The 27,608-nt window shown below is 40.4% G+C and overlaps 1 protein-coding gene and 1 pseudogene across 2 annotated transcripts in view; one reads left to right on the top strand and one right to left on the bottom strand.

The window, feature by feature from the left end:
- LOC309621158 (uncharacterized protein) overlaps window positions 1-8,405 on the top strand; it is a 41,677-nt gene extending 33,272 nt beyond the window's left edge. Inside the window, exon 5 of the mRNA XM_082378290.1 lies at window positions 71-8,405. Coding sequence (XP_082234416.1) covers window positions 71-299 — 229 coding nt within the window. The 3' untranslated portion in view covers window positions 300-8,405. The remainder of the gene's footprint in view (window positions 1-70) is intronic.
- The window catches only part of LOC309621113 (retinol dehydrogenase 12 pseudogene), a 339,175-nt pseudogene that overhangs the window by 248,612 nt on the left and 62,955 nt on the right, over window positions 1-27,608 (bottom strand). The window contains exon 2 of the transcript XR_014249879.1: window positions 8,422-8,915. The product of XR_014249879.1 is annotated as a retinol dehydrogenase 12 pseudogene (transcript). The remainder of the gene's footprint in view (window positions 1-8,421; window positions 8,916-27,608) is intronic.

The following is a 27,608-nucleotide window of genomic DNA, read 5'->3' as shown; positions in this document are numbered from 1 at the left end:
TGGACTTACAGATGGCATAGATCATGCCCTACTCCATGCCCTACTCTATGCCCTGTTGCTTAACCTCCAGGTGCACTCACTCAGCTGCCAGCTTCATGCCACAGTCGTCCGAGCAGTACTTGGAGCCTGGCCGGGAGGGGTGCACGCAGCCAGGTCCCAGGCACTGCCGCAGTGAGGCTGGGTGCTCGGCATCGGACTGCTCTGGGTCTTCTGACTTCTCCATGCGCTCCTGCTGCTTCTCCTTCTGTGGGACAAGAGTGGTCAAGGCAGGGGAAGGGGAATCAGTGTCAGCCCCCTAACCCTGTACTACTACCCTGCATTCTGCCCCCAACCTCTGCCTCCATGCCCCTCATTCCACCATTTCTGTCACCTTCCTCTCCACTTTTTTCTTCAAATTCTTCTTTTTCTTCGTATCCATTGCCTGCTTCTTCAGTGCAGAATCTAGGAATGGAAAGTCCTCAGTGTCATTCATCCAGGGCTGTAGGCTAGGAAAATGCTGACAGGTCTCCCCAATTTGTTTCTTAAATGATCTCTGGACACTCCGTGCCTCCTCTCTCTTCATTGCTGAGCCTCCCTGCCTTCAATGTCCTCATCCTTCCACGCAGGGGCCCTGCCATACACTTATCAGGCTTTGATTGTCAAGAGTCTCGTATATAAAAGTCCTGGTATAAGTTTCAGTACTGAGGCAGGTCTTTTTTAGACAACAGCTAGTGTATGGCCTCCTTTACTGCTGATGGCATTGCCACCACCTGGTACTTCTGGGACAGCTCAGACTTCTGCAGTTGAGGCAGCTGTGATCGAGTGAGCAGTTGTCAGGGGGACCATGGCAAAGTCTCTGAGAGTATCACAGTTAAGAACTGAGGGGCAGGGGCTTCCCTGGTGGCGCAGTGGTTGAGAATCTGCCTGCTGATGCAGGGGACACGGGTTCGAGCCCTGGTCTGGGAAGATCCCACATGCCGCGGACCAACTAGGCCCGTGAGCCACAACTACTGAGCCTGCGTGTCTGGAGCCTGTGCTCCGCAACAAGAGAGGCCACGATAGTGAGAGGCCTGCGCACCACAATGAAGAGTGGCCCCCGCTTGCCACAACTAGAGGAAGCCCTCGCACAGAAACGAAGACCCAACACAGCCAAAAAAAATAAAGAAATAAATAAATAATAATTAAAGGTGCTAATAATTAAAAAGAAGAAAAAAAAACAAGAACTGAGGGGCAGACCCTCGCACCAGCTCCATTCCCCCATCCATCCTGTGTCCTGGATTCACCAGAGACCAGGGATTATAAGTAGTGTTCCTGTGCTGATGGGAGGAGGGCTCCGGGTCAGCACTAAGTGGGTGGGGATGGGCTCACCCTGCCCCAACACTCCTGGCCTCACCCTCTGGCCACTGTGGCTGGGGCCCACAGCACCTGCCTGGATACACTAGGTCTTGCCTGCCTGGGAATGACTGGCACCACCTGGCCCTGCTTGCCCACCTTATCCAGACACACTTGGCTAGTCCATCTGGCTGCATCTTGCCCAGTCTAATGCATAAGGCCCTGCATATCCACCCAGAAAAGCTAGACTCCACCTCCTTACACTTGCAGGGCTCAGCCTGCCTTGTCCACCCTCCAGGACACACCTGCTACCCTGCTTGCCCTACACCATGGACCCAGACAAGCCTCCTCTGCCCAGCCGGCCCAGCCCCTCAGACATGCTCCGCCCACCTGTCTGTCCTGCCCAGTCTCCCTAGTCTCTTCAGGCTCCACATGCATGACTCTGCCTTCTTGGACACACTCTGTCTTGCCTTAAGGCTCCCAACCCTGTGGGTCCCATGCACTGCCAGGCCCTGCCCCCATCCCAGACTCTCAGCCTCATATACCCCTCCCCACTTCCTGCACATACTCTGTTCTGCCTTACCTCTCACATGCTGAGCCATGCCAAGCCCTGCCCCCTCCCCCGCTTGCACATGCCACGCTGTGCGCTGTCTGCCCTGACTCACTCACCTAGAATAATTTGACAGTCTTTATTCTGAAAACTACTCCTACCTGAACCCAGTAACACCTACTAAAATATATAAATATACAAATGTTTTTAAATGTTTGCGTGCATATGCACACACACGCAAATCATTACTCTCAAAGATTAAAAGAGCAAGCGCACACACAAAGAATACACACGTTTTGGTTAAGACAATTATCAACCAGAGAACACATACTAGTTTCTAGCTACAGATGCAATATTAATAAAAACTGACCCTGGCCTTAGTCTTAAAGGAAGTCTAAACACTTTCCAATGAATAAGCATCACACAGGGCACAGATAAGTTGCGTTAGAAACAAAAGCCTTAACTTTTGAAAATTGAAAAGGCATTTCTAAACTCTTGGTAAAAAAAAAAAATAACTGAAATTAGAAAATACTTAGAACTTAACAAAAACGAAAATAGTACATACCCAACTGTGGCCTCCGTTGACAATATAAGAAGACGGAAAATAACAATCTGACCGCTCAACTCAAATTCGAACAAGTCCCCATACTGACTCCAAAGACACCCGTTATCAACCCCCAAATCCCCTTCAATAACCCCCACACCGACCCCTGCAAGTCTCTCTTCAAAGCCCTCACAAGATACCTCAGCGCCCGGAAGGCGCTACGCGGTGGAACGCTTCAGGGCAGACGAGGTAAAAAAGCTCGCAAAGCGACTTCCGGTCCGTTATCGACCATAGCGCCACCCCTTCCCGAAAGTATTGTGTTTGCACTTGCTCCGGACCCTTAATAACAGAGCTGCTGTACAGCCCAAGGTTTGAAGCAAATGGTTACATGGAAACCATACAGCTATGTGCATGCTGTTCTGTGCACCATAAAGGATACACTCGTCTCTTCTGACACCAGCGCCTCAGTTTCACACATCAGAGTGATCTTCATTGCATTATTGTATGTGGCAGGAAAATTGATCCCCTTATCATCTCCAATTATTTTGAATAATTTCATATTAGTACCATTTTACTATCTGCTATTTAAATCATGAGGTAGGCAATGAGAAAAACAAACAAAAACAAGTAAATCAGCTTTTAGAAGTCGAGAAAGTAGAAAAAGATTTATAGAAAGGCAGGAAAAATAGCAAAATGTAAGAAGGTAGTAATAAGTTCATATTTGAAGTTTATATTTTATTACATAATCAGTAATAAAAAATTGTTAATCGGGTAAACTCTCCAGTTAAAGTCAGAGATTGTCATTTTGGATGAAAATTAACAAGTCTAGCCATATGCTGTTTATGCCAAACCTGGCAAATCATAAGGATACAGAAACGTTTGAAATAAAAGGATGGAAGAAAATTTGCCAGGTACATGCTAATCAAAATAAAGCAAGGTCAATTATATTAATATCAGACTAAAAATACTAAGACAAAAAGTATTAATCGGGGTTGAAAGGGTCATTCCATAATGATTTGATTCACCATGAACATGTAAAAATTCCAATCTTTTATATAATACATGATTAAAATGATGTAAAATGAAAATAAAGAAAAATATATTAGTAAAAGTAAAACAAAAGTAAAATAGAAAAAATGTTATCATTGTGAAAGATTACAATCACACTGCTCACCTTTCAGGACTCAGCTTTGGCAACACCGTCTGGGAAGCTCTCTCTGCTTCCTTTCCATCTGGATGACCAGCCTCTCTTCTGAATGAATTTATGGACATAATTATATAGCAAGAATGTTTCTTTTATTTTAATCTTGAAATTAAGAAGTAAATGGAGGCATTGTCTGAACCCCTCACACCTGTTTTGTCACACCCATCTTCCTCAACTAGAAATGAAGGCAGGGACAATGTTGGTCTTGGTCACTACTGGTTGCCCAGTGCCCAGCTTACACTGGCTGGGACTGGCTGGACACAAGAGTGTCCAGTAGCCATTGATGATCAGGTGCCTTGCCTGGTGTTGTTGCAAAGTGGCAAATTACTGCAATTTATCTGGCTCCATATTATTCCTTGAAGATAAAAGCAAATAAATGCTGTAATTTACACTAGAGTTGCATTTAACTAATCATCATGTAGAAAAGGAAAGTTCAAAAATGTTAAGATTTTGCTGTTAAGAAGCTATTTTCCTGGTTCGAGCCTTGCCTCTAAAGACAGTATCCCCTGCTAAATCTTTACAGTTTATATCAAATCCAGTTTAGGGATTGGGGCAAGAGGTGAGAAATTCAAGCTGAACTAAGAAGCAGTCTGTGAGCTCTAAAGAAAGCATTACTACCTCTCTATGGCTGTGAATGTTTATAAGCACTACTTGTTTTGTCCAAGCGAATGTTTTAACTTCCCTTTGAGTTATTTTTCACTGTGGCTCCTTCAAAGAATCTTGGACAGCGTCTTGCTCTTCACCTCTGACTTCAGACCTACTTCTCCAATATCTCCTGTCTCTTTACTGCTGATTTCTTTCATTCCCAGTTCCACAGCCCTAGTTCAGGTTTCCTGTATTTTACATTATAATGAACTCCCACCTCTGAGATGTGGCTGGCTAATCCATTTTGCCTCCAGGGTTGTCTTCCCAAAGGGCCACAGATGAAAAAAATATGTCACCATTCTCCTTGGGAATCTTCCCTGGATTCCCAGGGTATTCAGAATCAGTTCTCCACTCTATGGTGTGCCCATCAAAGTTCTCTATGACAGGGCCTCACTTTCCTGTGATAGACAAATCCTCTTCCCAGGCCCTCCAGGTGTCAAACACTCAGGACATCCTGGATAGTCACTCTCTTGTCAATCCAGCATGGGCTTCCACATTCCAGGCCTTTGCTCAGGCTTGTCCTTCTCTTTTGCTTATTCCTGCTCACCCTTCAAGACTCAGCTTTGGCATCACTGTCTGGGAAGTTCCCTCTACTTCCTTTCCAACCAAGTAACCTGCTTCTCTTCTGAATGCACTTGTGGAAATAGCTATAATAGTGAATGGTGTTCCTCTTATTTTAGCCTTGGAATTATAAAGGATGGGGGAGAGTTGCCTGTACTTGTTTGTTTTGTATTTGTCTGTTTTTGCCTGTCAACTTTCTGCTTATCTTTCAAGGTTAAGCTCAGGTGCCTGCCCCAGTGGGAAGCCTTCCCCAAACCCCTTGCTCCTCCTTTTTCAGTTTTCTCACAACACCTCTGTCATTCTGCTTTGTGTCACTGTGTGGGTTGCAGGTTTCTCTCCTCTACTAGACAGTTAAGGCAATGCTGGAGTGTGAATGACTCCCAGCCCAGTGTTCCTACCACAGTTGTTGGTGATTCTTGATTTACTTCTTTGGTCTCTTCTGACCTCCCAGATACACTAGATGCTAACTGCTTTCTGAGCAAAAGAGCACATCGTTAGAGACAAACACTAGAATGGCCCTCCAGGTGGGATGAAGGAAGAACATGAGCCAGGCAAGGAGTAGATACTTTAAATTTAACCTTTCTCTGAAGACTATTTCTTAAAATAAAATTTAAAACTTTGGTTTTTATAACATCCAATATATGAATGTTTTCTTTTATGAATCATGTTAATTTTCTTTTATGAATAATATCTAAAACTCTTTGCTTAACCCAAGGTCACAAAGATTTTCTCATATATTTCCTTCTAGAAGTTTTATAATTTTATATTTTTCTATAGGTCTCTGATCTGTTTGAATTAATTTTTGTATAAAGTGTGAAGTGTAGGTTGAGGTTCATCTTGGTTTTTGTTTCTGTTTTGTTTTTGAGTATGTATTTAAAATATGTATATTCAGTTGCTCCAGAATCATTTATTGAAAAGACAATCCTTTCTCTGTTGAAATGACTTTGCACTTTATTCAAAGATCAGTTGACTAGAGGAGGATTCTGAGAAGATGGAGGAGTAGGAAGTACCAGAAATCTGACTCCCACCTAAACAACAACTGCACTGACAGTTACTCTGATGTAACTATTTTGGAACTCTAGAGAAGAGAGAAAGAGGCAGAGAGAATATTTAAAGAAATAATGGCCCCAAATTCCCTAATTTGATGAAAGATATGAATATAAACATCCAAGAAGCTCAACGAACTCTAAGTAAGATTTACTCAAAGAGAGCTACACAAAGACACATTATAAGTGGTCAAAAGGCAAAGACAAAGAATTTTGAAAGCAATCCACAGTAAGATCATGACCAGATTTCTCACTAGAAACTTTGGAGGCCAGAAGGCAGTGGGCTGATATATTCAAAATGTTATGAGAGAAAAAAAACTGCCAACCAAGAATCTTATATCCAGCAAAACTGTCCTTCAGATGTGAGGGAGAAATTAAGATAATACCAGATAAACTAAAGTTGAGAGAGTTCATTACCACTAGGCCTGCCCTGCAAGAAATGATAAAGGGAGTCCTGAAGGTTGAAATGAAAGGACAATAGAGAGTAATTTGAAGCCATATGAAAAAATAAAGATCTCAGTAAAGGTAAATACATGGGCAATTATAAAAGGCAGCATTATTGTAACAATGGTGCATAACCACACTGTTTGTTTTCTACATGATTTAAGAGACTAATACATTAAAAAAAGCAATTATTAATCTAGAAGCTACTATTATTATAACTTTGGTTTGTAACTCCACATTTTGTTATCTACATAATTTGACAGGCTAATGCATTTTTAAAAAATTATTAGCTTAAGTTTTTGAACACTCAATGTATAAAGAAGTAATTTTGTGAAATCAACAACTGAAAGAGGTGGGGATGGGGCTATTAAAGGAGAAATTTGTATATGTTACTGAAATTAAGCTGGTATAAATTCAAATTAGAGTGTAATAACTTTAGGATGTTAAATGAAACCCCCATGGTAACCACAAAGAAAATTGCTATAAAATATACACAAAAGGAAATAAGAAAGGAATTTTAAAATTTCACTACCAAAAAAAAAAAAAAAACCCCAACAACTAAATACAAAAGAAGACAGTGTTGCAGGAGAGGAGGGACAGAAAGCTAAAATACATACAGAAAACAAATGCCAAAATGGAAGTAAGTCCCTCCTTATCAGTAATTGTTTTAATGTAAATGGATTAAACTCCCCAATCAAAAGATAGAGATTGGCAGAAAGGATTTTTTTCAAAAAAGTGATCCAACTGTATGGGGTCTACAAGAAATTCATTTTAGATCCCCGAACACTAATAGGTTGAAAGTGAAAGTATGTAAAAGGTTATTCCATGCATAATAACCAAAAGAGAGCTGGGATGGCTATACTAATATCAGACTAATAAATTTTAAGTCAAAAACTCTTGACAAGCGACAAAGAAGGACATTATATATTAATAAAAAGTTCAAAACAGTGAGAATATATAACAATTATAAACATTTACACAGCTAATAACAGACCATCAAAATATATGAAGCAAAAATTTACAGAATTGAATGGAGAAATAGATAGTTCTACAATAATAGTTGGAGACTTCAGTACTCTACTCGCAATAATGAATACAATAACCAGACAAAAGATAACTAAGGAAACAGAGGACATGAACAACACAATAAACAAACTCGATCTAACAGACATATACAGAACACTCTACCCACTACAGCAGAATACACATCCTTCTCAAGTGTACATGGGACATATTCCAGGATAGACCACATGTTAGGCCACAGATTAAACCTCAATATTTTCTAAAAGTTAGATATCATACAGAGTATCTTTTCTAAAAACAGTGGGAATGGGCATCATCAGAAAACCTACAAGCAACAAATGCTGGAGAGGGTGTGGAGAAAAGGGAACACTCTTGCACTGTTGCTGGGAAAGTAAGTTGATACAGCCACTGTGGAGAACAGTATGGAGGTTCCTTAAAAAACTAAAAATAGAACTACCATATGACCCAGCAATCCCACTACTGGGCATATACCCAGAGAAAACTATAATTCAAAAAGACACATGCACCCCAATGTTCATTGCAGCACTATTTACAATAGCCAGGGCATGGAAGCAACCTAAATGCCCATCGACATTCAAATGGATAAAGAAGATGTGGTACATATATACAATGGAATATTACTCAGCCATAAAAAGGAATGAAATTGGGTAATTTGTAGAGACGTGGATGGACCTAGAGACTGTCATTCAGAGTGAAGTAAGGCAGAAAGAGAAAAACAAATATCATATATTAATGTATATATGTGGAATCTAGAAAAATGGTACAGATTAACTGGTTTGCAAGGCAGAAATAGAGACACAGATGTAGAGAACAAACGTATGGACACCAAGGGAGGAAAGTGGGGTGGGGGGTGGTGGTGGTGGGATGAATTGGGAGATTGAGATCGACATATATACACTAATATGTATAAAATAGATAACTAATAAGAACCTGCTGTATAAAAAATAATAATAAAATAAAATATTTAAAAAATAAATAAAACAATGGGATGAAATTAGAGATCAATAACAGAAAGAAAATGGGAAAGTTCAGAAATCTGTGGAAGCTAAACAACACACTTTTTTTTTTAAACATCTTAATTGAAGTATAATTGCCTTACAATGGTGTGTTAGCTTCTGCTTTATAACAAAGTGAATCAGTTATACATATACAATATGTTCCCATTTCTCTTCCCTCTTGCATCTCCCTCCCTCCCACCCTCCCCATCCCACCCCTCTAGGTGGTCACAAAGCACCGAGCTGATCTCCCTGTGCTATGTGGCTGCTTCCCACTAGCTATCTATTTCACATTTGGTAGTGTATATATGTCCATGACACTCTCTCACCCTGTCACATCGCACCCCACCCCCTCCCCATATCCTGAAGTCCATTCTCTAGTAGGTCTGTGTCTTTATTCCCATCTTGCCACTAGGTTCTTCACGGCCTTTTTTTTTTTTTCCTTAGATTCCGTATATATGTGTTAGCATACTGTATTTGTTTTTCTCTTTCTGACTTACTTCACTCTGTATGACAGACTCTAACTCCATCCACCTCATTACAAATACCTCCATTTCATTTCTTTTTATGGCTGAGTAATATTCCATTGTATATATGTGCCACATCTTCTTTATCCATTCATCTGTCGATGGACATTTAGGTTGCTTCCATGTCCTGGCTATTGTAAATAGAGCTGCAATGAACATTTTGGTACATGACTCTTTTTGACCTACGGTTTTCTCAGGGTATATGCCCAGTAGTGGGATTGCTGGGTCGTATGGTAGTTCTATTTTTAGTTTTTAAAGGAACCTCCATACTGTATCAATTTACATTCCCACCAACAGTGCAAGAGTGTTCCCTTTCCTCCACAACCTCTCCAGCATTTATTGTTTGTAAAGTTTTTGATGATGGCCATTCTGACCGGTGTGAGATGATACCTCATTATAGTTTTGATTTCCATTTCTCTAATGGTTAGTGATGTTGAGCATTCTTTCATGTGTCTGTAGGCCATCTGTATATCTTCTTTGGAGAAATGTCTATTTAGGTCTTCTGCCCATTTTTGGATTGGGTTGTTCGTTTTTTTGTTATTGAGCTGCATGAGCTGGTTGTAAATCTTGGAGATTAATCCTTTGTCAGTTGCTTCATTTGCAAATATTTTCTCCCATTCTGATGGTTGTCTTTTGGTCTTGTTTATGGTTTCCTTTGCTGTGCAAAAGCTTTTAAGTTTCATTAGGTCCCATTTGTTTATTTGTGTTCTTATTTCCATTTCTCTGGGAGCTGGGTCAAAAAGAATCTTGCTGTGATGTATCTCATAGAGTGTTCTGCCTATGTTTTCCTCTAAGAGTTTGATAGTGTCTGCCCTTACACTTAGGTCTTTAATCCATTTTGAGTTTATTTTTGTGCATGGTGTCAGGGAGTGTTCTAATTTCATACTTTTACATGTACCTGTCCAATTTTCCCAGCACCACTTATTGAAGAGGCTGTCTTTTCTCCACTGTATATGCTTGCCTCCTTTATCAAAGATAAGGTGACCATATGTGTGTGGGTTTATCTCTGGGCTTTCTATCCTGTTCCATTGATCTATATTTCTGTTTTTGTGCCAGTACCAAACTGTCTTGATTACTGAAGCTTTGTAGTATAGTCTGAAGTCAGGGAGCCTGATTCCCCCAGCTCCATTTTTCGTTCTCAAGTTTGCTTTGGCTATTCGGGGTCTTTTGTGTTTCCATACAAATTGTGAAATTTTTTGTTCTAGTTCTGTGAAAAATGCCAGTGGTAGTTTGATAGGGATTGCATTGAATCTGTAGATTGCTTTGGGTAGTAGAGTCATTTTCACAATGTTGATTCTTCCAATCCAGGAACATGGTATATCTCTCCATCTATTTGTATCATCTTTAATTTCTTTCATCAGTGTCTTATAATTTTCTGCATACAGGTCTTTTGTCTCCTTAGGTAGGTTTATTCCTAGATATTTTATTCTTTTTGTTGCAATGGTAAACGGGAGTTTTTTCTTAATTTCACTTTCAGATTTTTCGTCATTAGTGTATAGAAATGCAAGAGATTTCTGTGCATTAATTTTGTATCCTGCTACTTTACCAAATTCATTGATTAGCTCTAGGAGTTTTCTGGTAGCATCTTTAGGATTCTCTATGTATCGTATCATGTCATCTGCAAATAGTGACAGCTTTACTTCTTCTTTTCCGATTTGGATTCCTTTTATTTCTTTGTCTTCTCTGATTGCTGTGGCTAACACTTCCAAAACTATGTTGAATAATAGTGGTGAGAGTGGGCAACCTTGTCTTGTTCCTGATCTTAGTGGAAATGGTTTCAGTTTTTCACCATTGAGGACAATGTTGGCTGTGGGTTTGTCATATATGGCCTTTATTATGTTGAGGAAAGTTCCCTCTATGCCTACTTTCTGCAGGGCTTTTATCATAAATGGGTGTTGAATTTTGTCGAAAGCTTTCTCTGCATCTATTGAGATGATCATATGGTTTTTCTCCTTCAATTTGTTAATATGGTGTATCACATTGATTGATTTGCGTATGTTGAAGAATCCTTGCATTCCTGGGATAAACCCCACTTGATCATGGTGTATGATCCTTTTAATGTGCTGTTGGATTCTGTTTGCTAGTATTTTGTTGAGGATTTTTGCATCTATGTTCATCAGTGATATTGACCTGTAGTTTTCTTTCTTTGTGACATCTTTGTCTGCTTTTGGTATCAGGGTGATGGTGGCCTCGTAGAATGAGTTTGGGAGTGTTCCTCCCTCTGCAATATTTTGGAAGAGTTTGAGAAGGATAGGTGTTAGCTCTTCTCTAAATGTTTGATAAAATTCGCCTGTGAAGCCATCTGGTCCTGGGCTTTTTTTTGTTGGAAGGTTTTTAATCAGAGTTTCAATTTCAGTGCTTGTGATTGGTCTGTTCATATTTTCTATTTCTTCCTGGTTCAGTCTCGGCAGGTTGTGCATTTCTAAGAATCTGTCCATTTCTTCCAGGTTGTCCATTTCATTGGCATAGAGTTGCTTGTAGTAATCTCTCATGATCTTTTGTATTTCTGCAGTGTCAGTGGTTACTTCTCCTTTTTCATTTCTAATTCTATTGATTTGAGTCTTCTCCCTTTTTCTCTTGATGAGTCTGGCTAATGGTTTATCAATTTTGTTTATCTTCTCAAAGAACCAGCTTTTAGTTTCATTGATTTTTGCTATTGTTTCCTTCATTTCTTTTTCATTTATTTCTGACCTAATCTTTATGATTTCTTTCCTTCTGCTGGCTTTGGGGTTTTTTTGTTCTTCTTTCTCTAATTGCTTTAGGTGCAAGGTTAGGTTGTTTATTCGAGATGTTTCCTGTTTCTTGAGGTAGGCTTGTATTGCTATAAACTTCCCTCTTAGCACTGCTTTTGCTGCATCCCATAGGTTTTGGTTCGTCGTATCTCCATTGTCATTTGTTTCTAGGTATTTTTTGATTTCCCCTTTGATTTCTTCAGTAATCACTTCGTTATTAAGTAGTGTATTGTGTAGCCTCCATGAACAACACAATTTTAAGCAACCAGTGGATCAATAAAGAAATCACAAGGGAAATTAGGCAATACTTAGAGACAAATGCAAAAGAAAACATAACATATAAAAGCTTATGGAGGACTTCCCTAGTGGTGCAGTGGTTAAGAATCTGCCTGCCAATGCAGGGGACACGGGTTCAATCCCCGGTCCGGGAAGATCCCACATGCCATGGAGCAACTAAGCCCGTGCACCACAACTACTGAGTCTGCACTCTAGAGCCCATGAGCCACAACTACTGAGCCTGCGCACCACAACTACTGAAGCCCGTGTACCCTAGAGCCCGCATACCACAACTACTGAGCCTGCGTGCTGCAACTACTGAAGCCTGGTGCCTAGAGCCCCTGCCCTGCAACAAGAGAAGCCACCACAATGAGAAGCCTGCACACTGCAACAAAGAGTAGCCCCTGCTTGCCACAACAAAAGAAAGCCTGTGCACAGCAACAAAGACCCAACACAGCCCAAAAATAAGTAAAATTTAAAAAAAGAAAAGCTTACATGACACTGTGAAAGCAATGCTAAGGGATAATTTATAGCTATAAACATATTAAAAAACAAGAAAGATCTCAAGTCAACATCTAACTTTACAACTTAAGGAACCTGTACAAGAGGAAAAAATTAAACCCAAAGCTAGCAGAAGGAAGGAAATAATAAAGATTAGAGATAAATGAGATAGAGGATAGAAAAGTGATAGAAAAGCAACAAAACCCAAAGCTGATTCTTGAAAAGATCAACAAAATTGATAAACATTTAGCTAGATGGACTAAGAAAGAAACAGAGGATCCAAATTATTAAAATCAAAAATGAAAGTGAGTACATTACTACTAATTCTACAGAAATAAAAGGAATTAAAAGAGAGTACTCTGAGCAATTGTATGCCAACAAATTGGATAACCTAAATGAAATGCACAAATTCCTAGAAAAACAAAGCCTACCAAGACTAAACCATGAAGAAATAGAAAATCTGAAGCGACCAATAATTAGTAAAAAGATTGAATCAGCAACCAAAAATCTCCCAAGAAAGGAAATCCCTGGGCCTAATAGCTTTCCCAATGAATTCTACCAAACATTTAAAGAAAAACTAACATCATTCCTTCTCAAGCTTTTGAAAAAAAAAATTGAAGAGTAGGGAATGTTCCCTAACTCATTCTATGAGGCCAGCCTTATGCTGATCCCAAAGCCAGACAGACACTACAAGAAAAAAAAATCAATCACAGACCAAAATCCCTTATGAACATTGATGCAAAAATCGTCAACATAGCTCTACCCACCACGAGAGCCTCCCATCAAGCCTCTTAGATAGCCTCAACCACCAGAGGGCAGACAGCAGAAGCAAGAAAAACTATAATCCTGCAGCCTGGGGAACAAAAACCACATTCACAGAAAGATAGACAAGATCAAAAGGCAGAGGGCTACATACCAGATGAAGGAACAAGACAAAACCCCAGAAAAACAACTAAATGAAGTGGAGATAGGAAACCTTCCAGAGAAAGAATTCAGAATAATGATAGTGAAGATGATCCAGGACCTCGGAATAAGAATGGAGGCAAAGATCGAGAAGATGCAAGAAATGTTTAACAAAGACCTAGAAGAATTAAAGAACAAACAAACAGAGATGAACAATACAATAACTGAAATGAAAACTACACTAGAAGGAATCAATAGCAGAATAACTGAGGCAGAAGAACGGATAAGTGACCTGGAAGACAGAATGGTGGAATTCACTGCTGTGGAACAGACTAAAGAAAAAAGAATGAAAAGAAATGAAGACAGCCTAAGAGCCCTCTGGGACAACATTAAATGCAACAACATTCGCATTATAGGGGTCCCAGAAGGAGAAGAGAGAGAGAAAGCACCAGAGAAAATATTTGAAGAGATTATAATCGAAAACTTCCCTAACATGGGAAAGGAAATAGCCACCCAAGTCCAGGAAGCACAGCGAGTCCCATACAGGATAAACCCAAGGAGAAACACGCCGAGACACATAGTAATCAAAGTGGCAAAAATTAAAGACAAAGAAAAATTATTGAAAGCAGCAAGGGAAAAATGACAAATAACATACAAGGGAACTCCCATAAGGTTAACAGCTGACTGCTCAGCAGAAACTCTGCAAGCCAGAAGGGAGTGGCATGATATACTTAAAGTGATGAAAGGGAAGTACCTACAACCAAGATTACTCTACCCGGCAAGGATCTCATTCAGATTTGATGGAGAAATCAAAAGCTTTACAGACAAGCAAAAGCTAAGAGAATTCAGCACCACCAAACCAGCTCTACAACAAATGCTAAAGGAACTTCTCTAAGTGGGAAACACAAGAGAAGAAAAGGACCTACAAAAACAAACCCAAAACAATTAAGAAAATGGTCATAGGAACATACATATCGATAATTACCTTAAACGTGAATGGATTAAATGCTCCAACCAAAAGACACAGGCTTGCTGAATGGATACAAAGACAAGACCCATATATATGCTGTCTACAAGAGACCCACTTCAGACCTAGGGACACATACAGACTGAAAGTGAGGGGATGGAAAAAGATATTCCATGCAAATGGAAATCAAAAGAAAGCTGGAGTAGCTATACTCATATCAGATAAAATAGACTTTAAACTAAAGAATGTTACAAGAGACAAGGAAGGACACTAGATAATGATCAAGGAATCAATCCAAGAAGAAGATATAACAATTATAAATATATATGCACCCAACATAGGAGCACCTCAATACATAAGGCAACTGCTAACAGCTATAAAAGAGGAAATCGACAGTAACACAATCATAGTGGGGGACTTTAACACCTCACTTACACCAATGGACAGATCATCCAAAATGAAAATAAATAAGGAAACAGAAGCTTTAAATGGCACAATAGACCAGATAGATTTAATTGATATTTATAGGACAGTCCATCCAAAAACAGCAGATTACACTTTCTTCTCAAATGCGCACGGAACATTCTCCAGGATAGATCACATCTTGGGTCACAAATCAAGCCTCAGTAAATGTAAGAAAATCGAAATCATATCAAGCATCTTTTCTGACCACAACGCTATGAGATTAGAAATCAATTACAGGGAAAAAAAACGTAAAAAACACAAACACATGGAAGCTAAACAATACGTTACTAAATAACCTAGAGATCACTGAAGAAATCAAAGAGGAAATCAAAAAATACCTAGAGACAAATGACAATGAACACACGACGATCCAAAACCTATGGGATGCAGCAAAAGCAGTTCTAAGAGGGAAGTTTATAGCTATACAAGCCTACCTAAAGAAACAAGAAAAATCTCAAATAAACAATCTAACCTTACACCTAAAGGAACTACAGAAAGAAGAACAAACAAAACCTAAAGTTAGCAGAAGGAAAGAAATCATAAAGATCAGAACGGAAATAAATGAAATAGAAACAAAGAAAACAATAGCAAAGATCAATAAAACTAAAAGCTGGTTCTTTGAGAAGATAAACAAAATTGATAAGCCATTAGCCAGACTCATCAAGAAAAAGAGGGAGAGGACTCAAATCAATAAAATCAGAAATGAAAAAGGAGAAGTTACAACAGACACCGCAGAAATACAAAACATCCTAAGAGACTACTGCAAGCAACTCTATGCCAATAAAATGGACAACCTGGAAGAAATGGACAAATTCTTAGAAAGGTATAACCTTCCAAGACTGAACCAGGAAGAAACAGAAAATATGAACAGACCAATCACAAGTAATGAAATTGAAACTGTGATTTAAAATCTTCCAACAAACAAAAGTCCAGGACCAGATGGCTTCACAGGTGAATTCTATCAAACATTTAGAGAAGAGCTAACACCCATCCTTCTCAGACTCTTCCAAAAAATTGCAGAGGAAGGAACACTCCCTAACTCATTCTATGAGGCCACCATCACCCTGATACCAAAACCAGACAAAGATACTACAAAAAAAGAAAATTACAGACCAATATCACTGATGAATATAGATGCAAAAATCCTCAACAAAATACTGGCAAACAGAATCTAACAACACATTAAAAGGATCATACAGCACGATCAAGTGGGATTTATCCCAGGAATGCAAAGATTCTTCAATATATGCAAATCAATCAATGTGATACACCATATTAACAAATTGAAGAATAAAAACCATATGATCATCTCAATAGATGCAGAAAAAGCTTTTGACAAAATTCAACACCCATTTATAATAAAAAAACTCTCCAGAAAGTGGGCATAGAGGGAACTTTCCTCACCATAATAAAGGCCATAAAAAAAATCGTCAACAAACTAAATTAACAGCATATTAGGATTATACAACATGATCAAGTGGGATTTATTTCTGTAATGCATGGTTGGCTCAACATGAAAACTGAACAATGTAATACACCAACTTAACAAAATGAAAGGGCAAAAAGCCAAATGGTCATTTCAATTGATGGAGAAAAAGCATTTGACAAAATTCAACACTCTTTCATGATAAAAAAAAAACTCAACAACTAGGAATCGAAGGAAAGTACCTCAACATAGTAAGATTCATATATGAAAAACCCACAGAAAATACCATACTCAGTGGTAAAAGACTGAAAACTTCCTCTAAGATCAGACACAAGGCAAGGATGCCCATCTTTGCTTCTATTCAACATAATAGTGGAACTCCTGACCAGAGCATTTAGGCAAGAAAAAGAAATAAAAGGCATATAAATTGGAAAAGAAGAAGTAAAATGATCTCTGTTCACAGATAGTATGTTCTTATATGTAGAAAACCCTAGATTCCATAGAGACACACACACAAAAAAAATACCCTGTTAGAACTAATACACAAATTCAGCAAAGTAGCAAGACATAAGGTCAACACACAAAAATCAGTTGCATTTGTATACACTAAGAATGAACAATCCAAAAAGGAAATTTAAAATACAATTGCATTTATAATATCAAAAGAATAAAAATATTGAGGAATTAACTTAACCAGGGAAGTTAAAAGACTTGTACAATGAAAACTACAAAACATTTCTGAAAGAAAATAAAGACATAAATAAATGGAAAAATAACCCATGTTCATAGATTAGAAAACTTAACATAGTTAAGATGTCAATACTGATCTAGATTCAATGCAATCCTTATCAAAATCCCAAATTTTTTTCACACAAAAAAATCCTAAAATTCATATAGAATCTCAAGGAACCTTGAATAGCCAAAACAATCTTGAAAAAGAAGAACAAAACTGGACGACTCACATTTCCTGATTTCAGTCTTACTACAAAGGTACAGTAATCAAAACAACATGGTACTGGCATAAAGACAAACATATAAGCCAATGGAATAGAACAGAGAATCCAGAAATAAACCCTTGTATATATGATAAAATGATTTTTGAGAAGGCTATCAAGACCATTCAGTGGGGGAAAAACAGCCATTTCAACAAATGGTGCTGGGAAAACTGAATATCCACATGCGAAAGAATAAAGTTGGATCCTTACCTAACACCATATAAAAAAATTAACTCAAAATGGATCCATGACCTAAATGTAAGATCTAAAACTCTAAGAACATAGGGCAAACACTTTACAACAGATTCGGCAATGGTTTCTTGGGTATGACACCAAAAGCATAGGCAACAACAACAACCAAAAAAAAATTTGACAAATTGAACTTCATGAAAATTAAAAATTTTTGTGCATCAAAAGACACTATCAGGGCTTCCTTGGTGGCGCAGTGGTTAAGAATCCACCTGCCAAAAAACAAAAAAAACAAAAAAAAGAATCCACCTGCCAATGCATGGGACATGGGTTCAAGCCCTGGTCCAGGAAGATTCTACATGCCACGGAGCAACTAAGCCCATGTGCCACAACTACTGAGCCTGTGCTCTAGAGCATGCAAGCCACAACTACTGAGCCCACGTGCCACAATTACTGAAGCCCGTGCCTAGAGCCCGGGCTCCGCAACAAGAGAAGCCACCACAATGAGAAGCCTGTGCACCGCAACAAAGAGTAGCCCCTGCTCGCCGCAACTAGAGAAAGCCCACACACAGCACGAAGACCCAATGCAGCCAAAAATAAATAAATAAATTTTTTAAAAAGACACTATCAATAGAGCGAAAAAGGCAACACACAAAATGGGTGAAAATATTTGCAAATCGTATATCTGATAAGGGATTAATATCCAGAATATATAGAGAACTCCTAAAACTCAACAACAAAACAACCCAATTAAAAAGTGGGTATGGGACTTCCCTGGCAGTCCAGTGGTTAAGACTTTGTGCTTCCAATGCAAGGGCCGCGGGTTCGATCCCTGGTCAGGGAACTAAGATCCCGTATGCTGCACGGTGTGGCCAAAAAAAAAAAGCGGGCAGAGGACCTGAATAGACATTTTCCAAGGAAGACACACAGATGGACAACAGGCACATGAAAATACACTCAACATCACTAATTGTTAGAGAAATGCAAATCAAAACTACATGTAGGGCTTCCCTGGTGGCGCAGTGGTTGAGAATCTGCCTGCCAATGCAGGGGACACGGGTTCGAGCCCTGGTCTGGGAAGATCCCACATGCCGCGGAGCAACTAGGCCCGTGAGCCACAATTACTGAGCCTGCGCGTCTGGAGCCTGTGCCCTGCAACAAGAGAGGCCGCGATAGTGAGAGGCCCACGCACCGCGATGAAGCGTGGCCCCCGCTTGCCGCAACTAGAGAAAGCCCTCGCACAGAAACGAAGACCCAACACAGCCATAAATAAATAAATAAAAAATAAATAAACCCAAAGTTTAAAAAAAAAAAAAACTACATGTAATACCACTTCACACTCATTAGCAGAGCTACTATCAAAAACCAGAAAATAGCTAGTGTTGGCAAGGATGTGGAAAAATTGGAACCCTTGCACACTGTTAGTGGGAATGTAAAGTGTACAGCCACTATGGAAAAAAGTATAACAGTTTCTCAAAAAATTAAAAATAGAACTACCATATGATCCAGCAATTCCATTTCTGGATATATATTCAAAAGAATTGAAAGCAGGGTCTTAAAGAGATATTTGTACTCCCACGTTTATAGCAGCTCTTAGAAAGAGCAATAACTCTGTTCTGCTCCTACCAGTACCGGGAATGTGGTCTTTTCAAGTCTGCCACTGAACTGGGGAGTTGGGGGTGGGAGTAGGGTAAGTTAAAATGCCACAGAACTTGCTGTTCTTACTGAGATTCAGTATACGTTCTTGACTAAATGCTTCCCAGGTAACTGAAAAACTTTGGTTAATTTCCAGAGTTGTGAAAAAGTTGATTTTGACAATATTTGCCAGTTTTTTCATTGCTTGTATGGAAGGGTGAAATTCCAGGGGTCCTTACTCCTCCATCTTTTCTAATAGTGCTCCCTTTTATCCTTTTTTACATCTTTAGGATCTGCAGTGATTTCACCTCTGTCATTCTTAATCTTAGTGACTAGTGTCTTCTCTCTTTTTTTCCTGATCATTTTGGTTAGAGGTTTCACAATTTTATTGATCTTCTCGAAGAACTAGCTTCTGGTTTCATTGATTTCCTCTATTGATCTTCTGGTTTCTATTTCATTGATTTCTGCTCTGATCTTTATTATTTCCCTTCTTCTAATTACTTTAGATTTAATTTGCTCCTATGGCTTTTGTTTCTTAAGAAGGAAGCTAAAATTATTGCTTTAAGAGCATTCTTAATTTCTAATGTAAATGTTTAGTGCTATAAATTTACCTCTAAATATTTCTTTAGCTGAATCCCCAAATTTTTATATGCTGTGCTTTCATTTTCATTTCGGTCAAAATACCTTCTAATTTCAAGTTTTATTTCTTCTTTAGTCTACAGATTATTTACAAGCATGTAATTTAGTTTCAAAACATTTGGGGATTTTCCAGGGATCTTTCTGGTTTTGATGTCTAATTTAATTCAGTTCTGGTCCCAGGCCATACTTTGTATGATATGAATACTTTTAAATGTATTTGATTGGTTTCATGACCCTGAATATGGTCTATCTTGGTAAATGGGTTACAAGTGCTCTTGTAAAGGAAGTGTAGTCTACTGATATGCTCTATAAATGTCAATGAGGGCAAGTTGGTTGATAGTGTTATCCAAGTCTTCTATATCCTTACTTTTTCTCTTCTGTTTACTTATTCTAGTGATTATTGAGAGATGGGTGTTGAAATATTGGACTGTAATTGTGGATTTATTTATTTCTCCTTGCAGTTCTATCAGGTTTTTCTTGACATATTTTGAAGTTCTGTTATTAGGTCCCTAAACATTCAGGATTGTTCTGTCCTTTTGATGAATTAACCCCTTTATTATTACAGAATGAACCTGTCAAGAGAAAAACTGTGACTCTAAGAGTACTTAAAGATTTTACTCAGCTGATATGCATCAGTTAGAAACTTAAGAACAATAGACTTCCCAAGCTGAAGCAGGATTAGTTTATATAGGGCAAGAAGGGCATATGACTGTGGTCTGTCCCAGGCTGCAATTTTTCTTATCTGTAACTGCTGAAAATTTGTGGTTGGAACTGTTGAGAGACTGTTCAAGTTTTTCATGCCTTTTTCTCAGGATCATAGGTGCAATCTCATGCCTGCAGCTTTCAGAACAGTTTTTTTGAAAGCTGTTTTTGTAATTCTTAAAGTTTTTCAAAGTTCAGGAGAAGAGGAGATTGGAAAAAGGGGGAGGGAGGAGAGAAGGGGAGATCAAGATGGCAGAGGAAGAGGATGCAGGGCTCACCTACACCCACAAACACATGAAAAATACATCAACGTGTGGAGCAATTCTCACTGAAAACAAACTGGAGACTGGCAAAAAGGCTGTAAAAATGATCCACACAGAATCAACTAGGAAGGGAAGAGAAGCAATCAGGTTAAGACCTGCACCCCTGGGAGGCGGCACAGAAGATGAAGGGGACTGCACAGGCTCAGAGGTCCTCCCTGGGGAGTGAGAAGTTCAAGCCACATATTGAGCACCCAGCCTTGGGGTCTGACACGGGGAAGACAAGAAACGAGCTGGTTTGAAAACCAGTGAGACTAATAGGAGGGCTGTAAGAAACTTACACACCACTCATGAAGAGCATACACATGCTTGCTTACTCCCCGGAACAAGGGTGGGGAAGCATATTGAAACTACCCAGGACTCTGGCTGGTTTCCCATGACCAACCCAGCATGTGACCCAGCCTGAGCTAAGCATCTGCTCTGACCCCACTTGCTCCATGGTGCAGCTCTGCACTAGGGTGAGGGCTACCATGGCAGAGAGGAGTGCGCAGTTGTGAGGGATAGAGCTGGCTCAGACCCAGCATGGCACCTAAACAAGGTGAAGGCAGCCATTGTTGGCACTTGCAGGAATGGTCCAGAACACTGACTGGTGCTGGTACTGCCACAGCCTGTGCCCTGACCCACACCAAGCACCTGCTCCAGCTCCTCTTGCTCCAGCACTGCTCCCCTTTGGGACAAGGGTGCCAGTGCTGGGAGACGGGAGAGCACACACTTAGAGGGAATGGAGCCAGCTCAGACCAGACTCTTAGAACTTATGCTCCAGCAAGTTAGGACCCACCCCCACCCCCAATAGGGTGGTGTTGGCCACTGAGCAGAGGAGAAGCCCTAGCCCACATCTGACCCTGGCTCTAGCCCCTCCATTTCCAGCCCCACCTCCTACCAATGTGATAGCTACCAGCACGCTCTTGGGGAAGATGTGATTCATGCTCACTTCAGATCCAGCTCTCCCATCAAAGCCACTGGGCACATGAAGACAGTATTGTGATGCTCCCACACAGGGACCCTCCTTCAAGATTGGTATAGGTAACTATTTCACCTAATTTCATAGAGACAGAAGAAGTTAAGCAAAATGAGAAGGCAGAGGAATTTTCTTGAGATGAAAGAACAAGAGAAAACCCCTGAAAAAACAACTAATGAAACATAAATTATTTATTATTATTAAAGACTTCAAAGCATTAGCAATAAAATGCTAACCGAATTAGGGAAACAAATATATGAACACAGTGAGAATTTTAACAAGGAACAAGAAAATATTAAAAAGAACCAGGCAGAACTGAAGAATAAAATAACTGAAATGACAAATACACTAGGAGGAATTAACAGCAGACTAGGTGATACAGAAGAACACATAACTGATCTGGAAGATAGAAAAATGGAAATCATCCAATTAGAACAGCAGACAGAAAGACAAATGAAAAAGAAAACGAAAGCAACATATGAGATCTATGGGATAATATAGAACATGCCAACATCCGCATTATAGGGGTTCCAGAAGGAGAAAAGAGAGAAAAGGGAATTGAAATGTATTTGAAGAAATTATGGTTGAAAACTTCTGAAACCTAAAGAAAGAAACAGATATCTAGGTACAGGAAGCACAGAGGGTCCCAAACAAGATGAACCCATACAGACTCACACCAAGATATATCATAATTAAAATGGGAAAAGTTAAAGATAAAGAGAGGATTCTAAAGGCAGCAAAGAAAAATGGAGTCAGTTACAAGGGAACCCCCATAAGGCTCTCAGCTGATTTCTTTTCAGAAACTTTGCAGGCCAGAGGGAGTGGCATGATATATTCAAAGTCCTGAAAGGGAAAAACCTGCAACCTAGGATACCCTACCCAGCAAGATTACCATTTAGAATAGAAAGAAAGATAAAGAATTTCTCAGACAAGCAAAAACTAAAAGAATTCAGCAATATTAACCTCCCTAAAAGAAATATGGAAGGGTTTTGTCTAAAAAGAAAAGAAGCAAGAATCTATTGGAAAGGAAAAATCACAATAGGAAAGGCAAATATATAAAAGGATTGATGATCACTTAAATAAGCCAGTACATAGATTAAAAAACAATCAAAAAAATTTTGTAAAAGCAATTATAACTACAATTAACAGCAAAAGGATAAGCATGAAGATGTAAAATAGAACATCAAAATCACAAAATGTGGGGGAGGGAAGTAAAAAATGTACACCTTCTAGAATGTGTTTGAACTTAAATGATTGTCAGTTTATAGCAAGTAGATACAATTATGGGTCAACATATATGAATCCCATGGTAACCACAAATCAAAAATCAACAATAGATACATAAAAACCAAAAAGAAAGGAACTCAGGCATACTACAAAAGAAAATCATCAAACCACAAAAAGAAAAAGAAATGAACAAAGAACTACAAAAAAATGAGAAAACAAGGAATTAAATGGTAATAAATACATACCTATCAATAATTACTTTAAATGTCAATGGACTAAATACTCCAATCAAAACAGGGTGGCTGATTGGATAAAAAAACAAGACCCTTCAATATGCTGCCTACAAGAGACTTCAGGGTGAAAGACACACACAGAATGAAAGTGAGGGGATGGAAAAAGTTATTCCGTGCAAATGGAGATGACAAGAAAGCAGGGGTAGCAATACTCGTATCAAAATACACTTTAAAACAAAGGCTATAATGAAAGACAAAGAAGGGCATTATATAATGATAAAGTGAACAATAGAAGAAGAGGATACTACACTCGTTAACATATATGTGCCCAATACAGGAGCACCTAAATATGTAAAGCAAATGCTGACAGACATAAAGGAAGAAATTGACAATAGTACAATAAGAGTAGGAGACTTTAACGCCCCACTGACATCAATGGACAGATCACTGAGACAGAAAATCAATAAAGCAACAGAGGTCCTAAATGACACAATAGACCAGTTGGACTTAATTGATATCTACAGGGCACTACGTTCAAAGAAAGCAGAATACACATTCTTTTCAGGTGCAAATGCAATGCTCTCCAGGATAGATCACATACTAAGTCACAAAACAAGCCTCAACAAATTTAAGAGGATAGAAATTATTTCAAGTATCTTTTCCGACCACAAAGGCACAAAGCTAGAAAATAACTACAGAAAGAAAAAGGGGAAAAGAACAAACACGTGGAGACTAAACAACATGCTATTAAAAAAATAAGTCAACAATGAAATCAAAGAGGAAATCAGAAAATACCTCAAGACAAATGAAAATGAAAACACAACTTTCCAAAATCTGTGGGATGCAGCAAAATCAGTTCATAGCATTACAGACCATTCTCAAGAAATAAGAAAAATCTCAAATAAACAACCTAGCCTACCACATAAAAGAGTTAGAAAAAGAAGAACAAACAAAGCCCAAAGTCAGAAGAAGGAAGGAAATAGTAAAGATCAGAGAGGAAATAAATAAAATAGAGATAAAAAAACCAAAAAGGTAAATGAAACCAAGAGCTGGGTTTTAAAAAAGATAATGAAACTGATAAATGTTTAGCCAGGCTCACAAAGAAGAAAACAGAGAGGACCCAAATAAACAAAATAAGAAATGAAAGAGGAGAGATAATAATGATATCACAGAGATTAAAAAAATCATAAGAGAATACTGTGAACAGTTATATGCCAACAAATTGGACAACGTAGAAGAAATGGACAAATTTCTAGAAACATACATCCTGCCAAGACAGAGTCAAGCAGAAACACAGTTTGAACAGACTGACCACTAGAAGTGAAATTGAATCTGTAATTAAAAAAAAATAAAACTTCCAGGAGGACCTTCAAGATGGCAGGGGAGTAAGACATGGAGATCACCTTCCTCCCCACAAATACATCAAAAATACATGGGCTTCCCTGGTGGCACAGTGGTTGAGAGTCCGCCTGCCAGTGCAGGGGGCACGGGTTCGAGCCCTAGTCTGGGAAGATCCCACATGCCGCAGAGCGGCTAGGCCCGTGAGCCACGACTACTGAGCCTGCGTGTCTGGAGCCTGTGCTCTGCAACAAGAGAGGCCGCGAAAGTGAGAGGCCTGCGCACCGCGATGAAGAGTGGCCCCCACTTGCCAGAACTGGAGAAAGCCCTCGCACAGAAACAAAGACCCAACACAGCCAAAAATAAATAAATAAATTAATTAATTTAAAAAAATACATCTACACATGGAACAACTCCTACAGAACACCTACTGAACGCTGGCAGAAGACCTCAGACTTCCAAAAGGGCAAGAAAATCTCCACGTAGCTGGGTAGGGCAAAAGAAAAAAGAAAAAAACAGAGACTAAAGAATAGGGACAGGACTTGCACCTCTGGGAGGGAGTCGTGAAGGAGGAAAAGTTTCCACACACTAGGAAGCCCATTCACTGGTGGAGATGGGGGGTGACAGGGGGGAAGCTTCGGAGCCACGGAGAAGAGCGCAGCAACAGGGGTGCAGAGGGCAAAGCGCAGAGATTCCCGCACAGAGGCTCGGCGCCGACCAGCACTCCCCAGCCTGAGATGCTTGTCTGCTCAGGGCAGGTGGGGGCTGGGCACTGAGGCTCAGGCTTCGGAGGTCAGACCCCAGGGAGAGGACTGGGGTTGGCTGTGTGGAGACAGCCTGAGGGGGCTAGTGCGCCACAGCTGAGGGGGTCTGGGAAAAAGCCTAGGCCTTCCTGAGAGGCAAGAGACCATTGCTGCAGGGTGCTCAAGGAGAGGGGCAATCCCACCATAGGAGCTTCTACCTACATGCACTCACAGACAGCAGGGCATCACCCATGCGAGCCGCAGCTGCTACCTAGGATCCCAGAGGCGGGCGCGACGGCTGCCGCTGCTGCTGCCGAGCGTCCCGTGAGCAAGTGCAGTTCACTGCCCACACCTTCCCGGGAGCCTGTGCTGCCCACCACTGCCAAGGGTCCCATGATCTGGGGCCAACTTCCCTGGGAGAACGCACGGCACACCTCAGGCTGTAGCAACTTCCTGCTGGCTTCTGCCACTGCAGGCACTCCCCACACACCCCAATTGTGACTGCTGTATCCCTCCCTCTCCCCGGCCTGAGTGAGCAAGTGAGCCCTAATCAGCCTCTGCTTTCACCCCTCTTGGTTGGGCAGGAACAGATGCCTGAGGATGGCTGACAGGCAGAGGAAGGGCCAAAACCAAAGCTGAACTCCAGGGGCTGTATGACCAAAGAAGAGAAAGGGAAATCTCTCCGTGCAGCCACAGGAGCAGTGGATTAAACCCCTGCAATTGGCTTGGTAAAACCTGAATCTGTGAAATATCTGAAGAGAAAACGAGTGTTCCCACAATTGAGACTGTGGACTTTGGGGGCAACTGTGGACTTTGGAGACAAGTACACGCAGGAGTAAGGCCAGATCAGAGTCTGAGCTGGCCCCACAGTGCCACAGCAGGTCCAGAGACCTACCTAGAAGTATTGGAGGACCATTGTTTGGGGGTGCGCAAGGAGAGGGGATTCAGAGCATCGCCTAAACGAGCTCCAGAGACGAGCGTGAGCCACGGCTATCAGTGCGGACACGAGAGACAGGCATGAGACACTAAGGCTGCTGCTGCCGCCACCAAGAAGCCTGTGTGCGAGCACAGGTCACTATCCACACCTCCCCTCCCGGGAGCCTGTGCAGCCCACCACTGCCAGGGTCCCGTGATCCAGGGACAACTTCCCAGGGAGAACGCACGGCGCACCTCAGGCTGTTGCAATGTCACGCCAGCCTCTGCCACCACAGGTTTGCCCCGCATTCTGTACCCCTCCCTCCCCCTGGCGTGAGTGAGCCAGAGCCCCCTAATCAGCTGCTACTTTAACCCCATCCTGTCTGAGCGAAGAACAGACACCCTCAGGCGACCTACACGCAGACGTGGGGCCAAATCCAAAGCCGAACCCCAGGAGCCGTGCAAAAAATAAGAGAAAGGGAAATTTCTCCCAGCAGCCTCAGGAGCAGCAGATTGAATCTTCACAATCAACTTGCATCTCTGGAATACCTGCATAGACAACAAATCATCCCAAAATTGAGGCAGTGGACTTTGGGAACAACTGTAGACTTGGAGTTTGCTTTCTGCATCTAATTTGTTTCTGGTTTTATGTTTATCTTAGTTTAGTATTTAGAGTTTATTATCATTGGTAGATATGTTTATTGATTTGGTTGCTCTCTTCCTTTTTTTATATATATATAGATATATATATATTTTTCCTTTTTCTCTTTTTGTGAGTGTGTGTGTGTATCCTTTGTGTGATTTTGTCTGTATAGCTTTGCTTTTACCATTTGTCCTAGGGTTCTGTCTGTCCGTTTTTTGGGTTTTTTTTTTAGTATAGTTTTTAGTGCTTGATATCATTGGTGGATTTGTTTTTTGGTTTGGTTGCTCTCTTCTTTCTTTTTTTTTAATTTTTAATAATTTTTTTTATTTTAAAAACTTTATTTTATTTTTTTATTTCTTTCTTTCTCCCTTTAATTCTGAGCTGTGTGGCTGACAGGGTCTTGGTGCTCCAGCCAAGTGTCAGACCTGTACCTCTGAGGTGGGAGAGCCGAGTTCAGGACATTGGTCTACCAGAGACCTCCCAGCTCCACGTAATATCAAACGGTGAAAGCTCTCCCAGAGATCTCCATCTCAAAGCTAAGAGCCAGCTCCATTCAACAACCAGAAAGCTACAGTGCTGGACACCCTACAACTAGCAAGGCAGGAACACAACCCCACCCATTAGCAGAGAGGCTGCCTAAAATCACAGTAAGGTCACAGACACCCCAAAACACCACCAGACGCGGTCCTGCCCACCAGAAAGACAAGATCCAGCCTCATCCACCAGAACACAGGCACCAGTCCCCTCCACCAGGAAGCCTACACAACCCACTGAACCAACCTTAGCCATTGGGGGCAGACACCAAAAACAACAGGAACTACGAACCTGCAGCCTGCGAAAAGGAGACCCCAAACACAGTAAGTTAAGCAAAATGAGAAGACAGAGATATACACAGCAGATGAAGGAGCAAGGTGAAAACCCACCAGACCA

The sequence above is a fragment of the Balaenoptera borealis genome, assembly GCF_965194805.1.
Source record: "Balaenoptera borealis genome assembly, chromosome: X".
NCBI lineage: Eukaryota > Metazoa > Chordata > Mammalia > Artiodactyla > Balaenopteridae > Balaenoptera > Balaenoptera borealis.
This window is presented reverse-complemented; position numbering and strand designations above follow the sequence as displayed.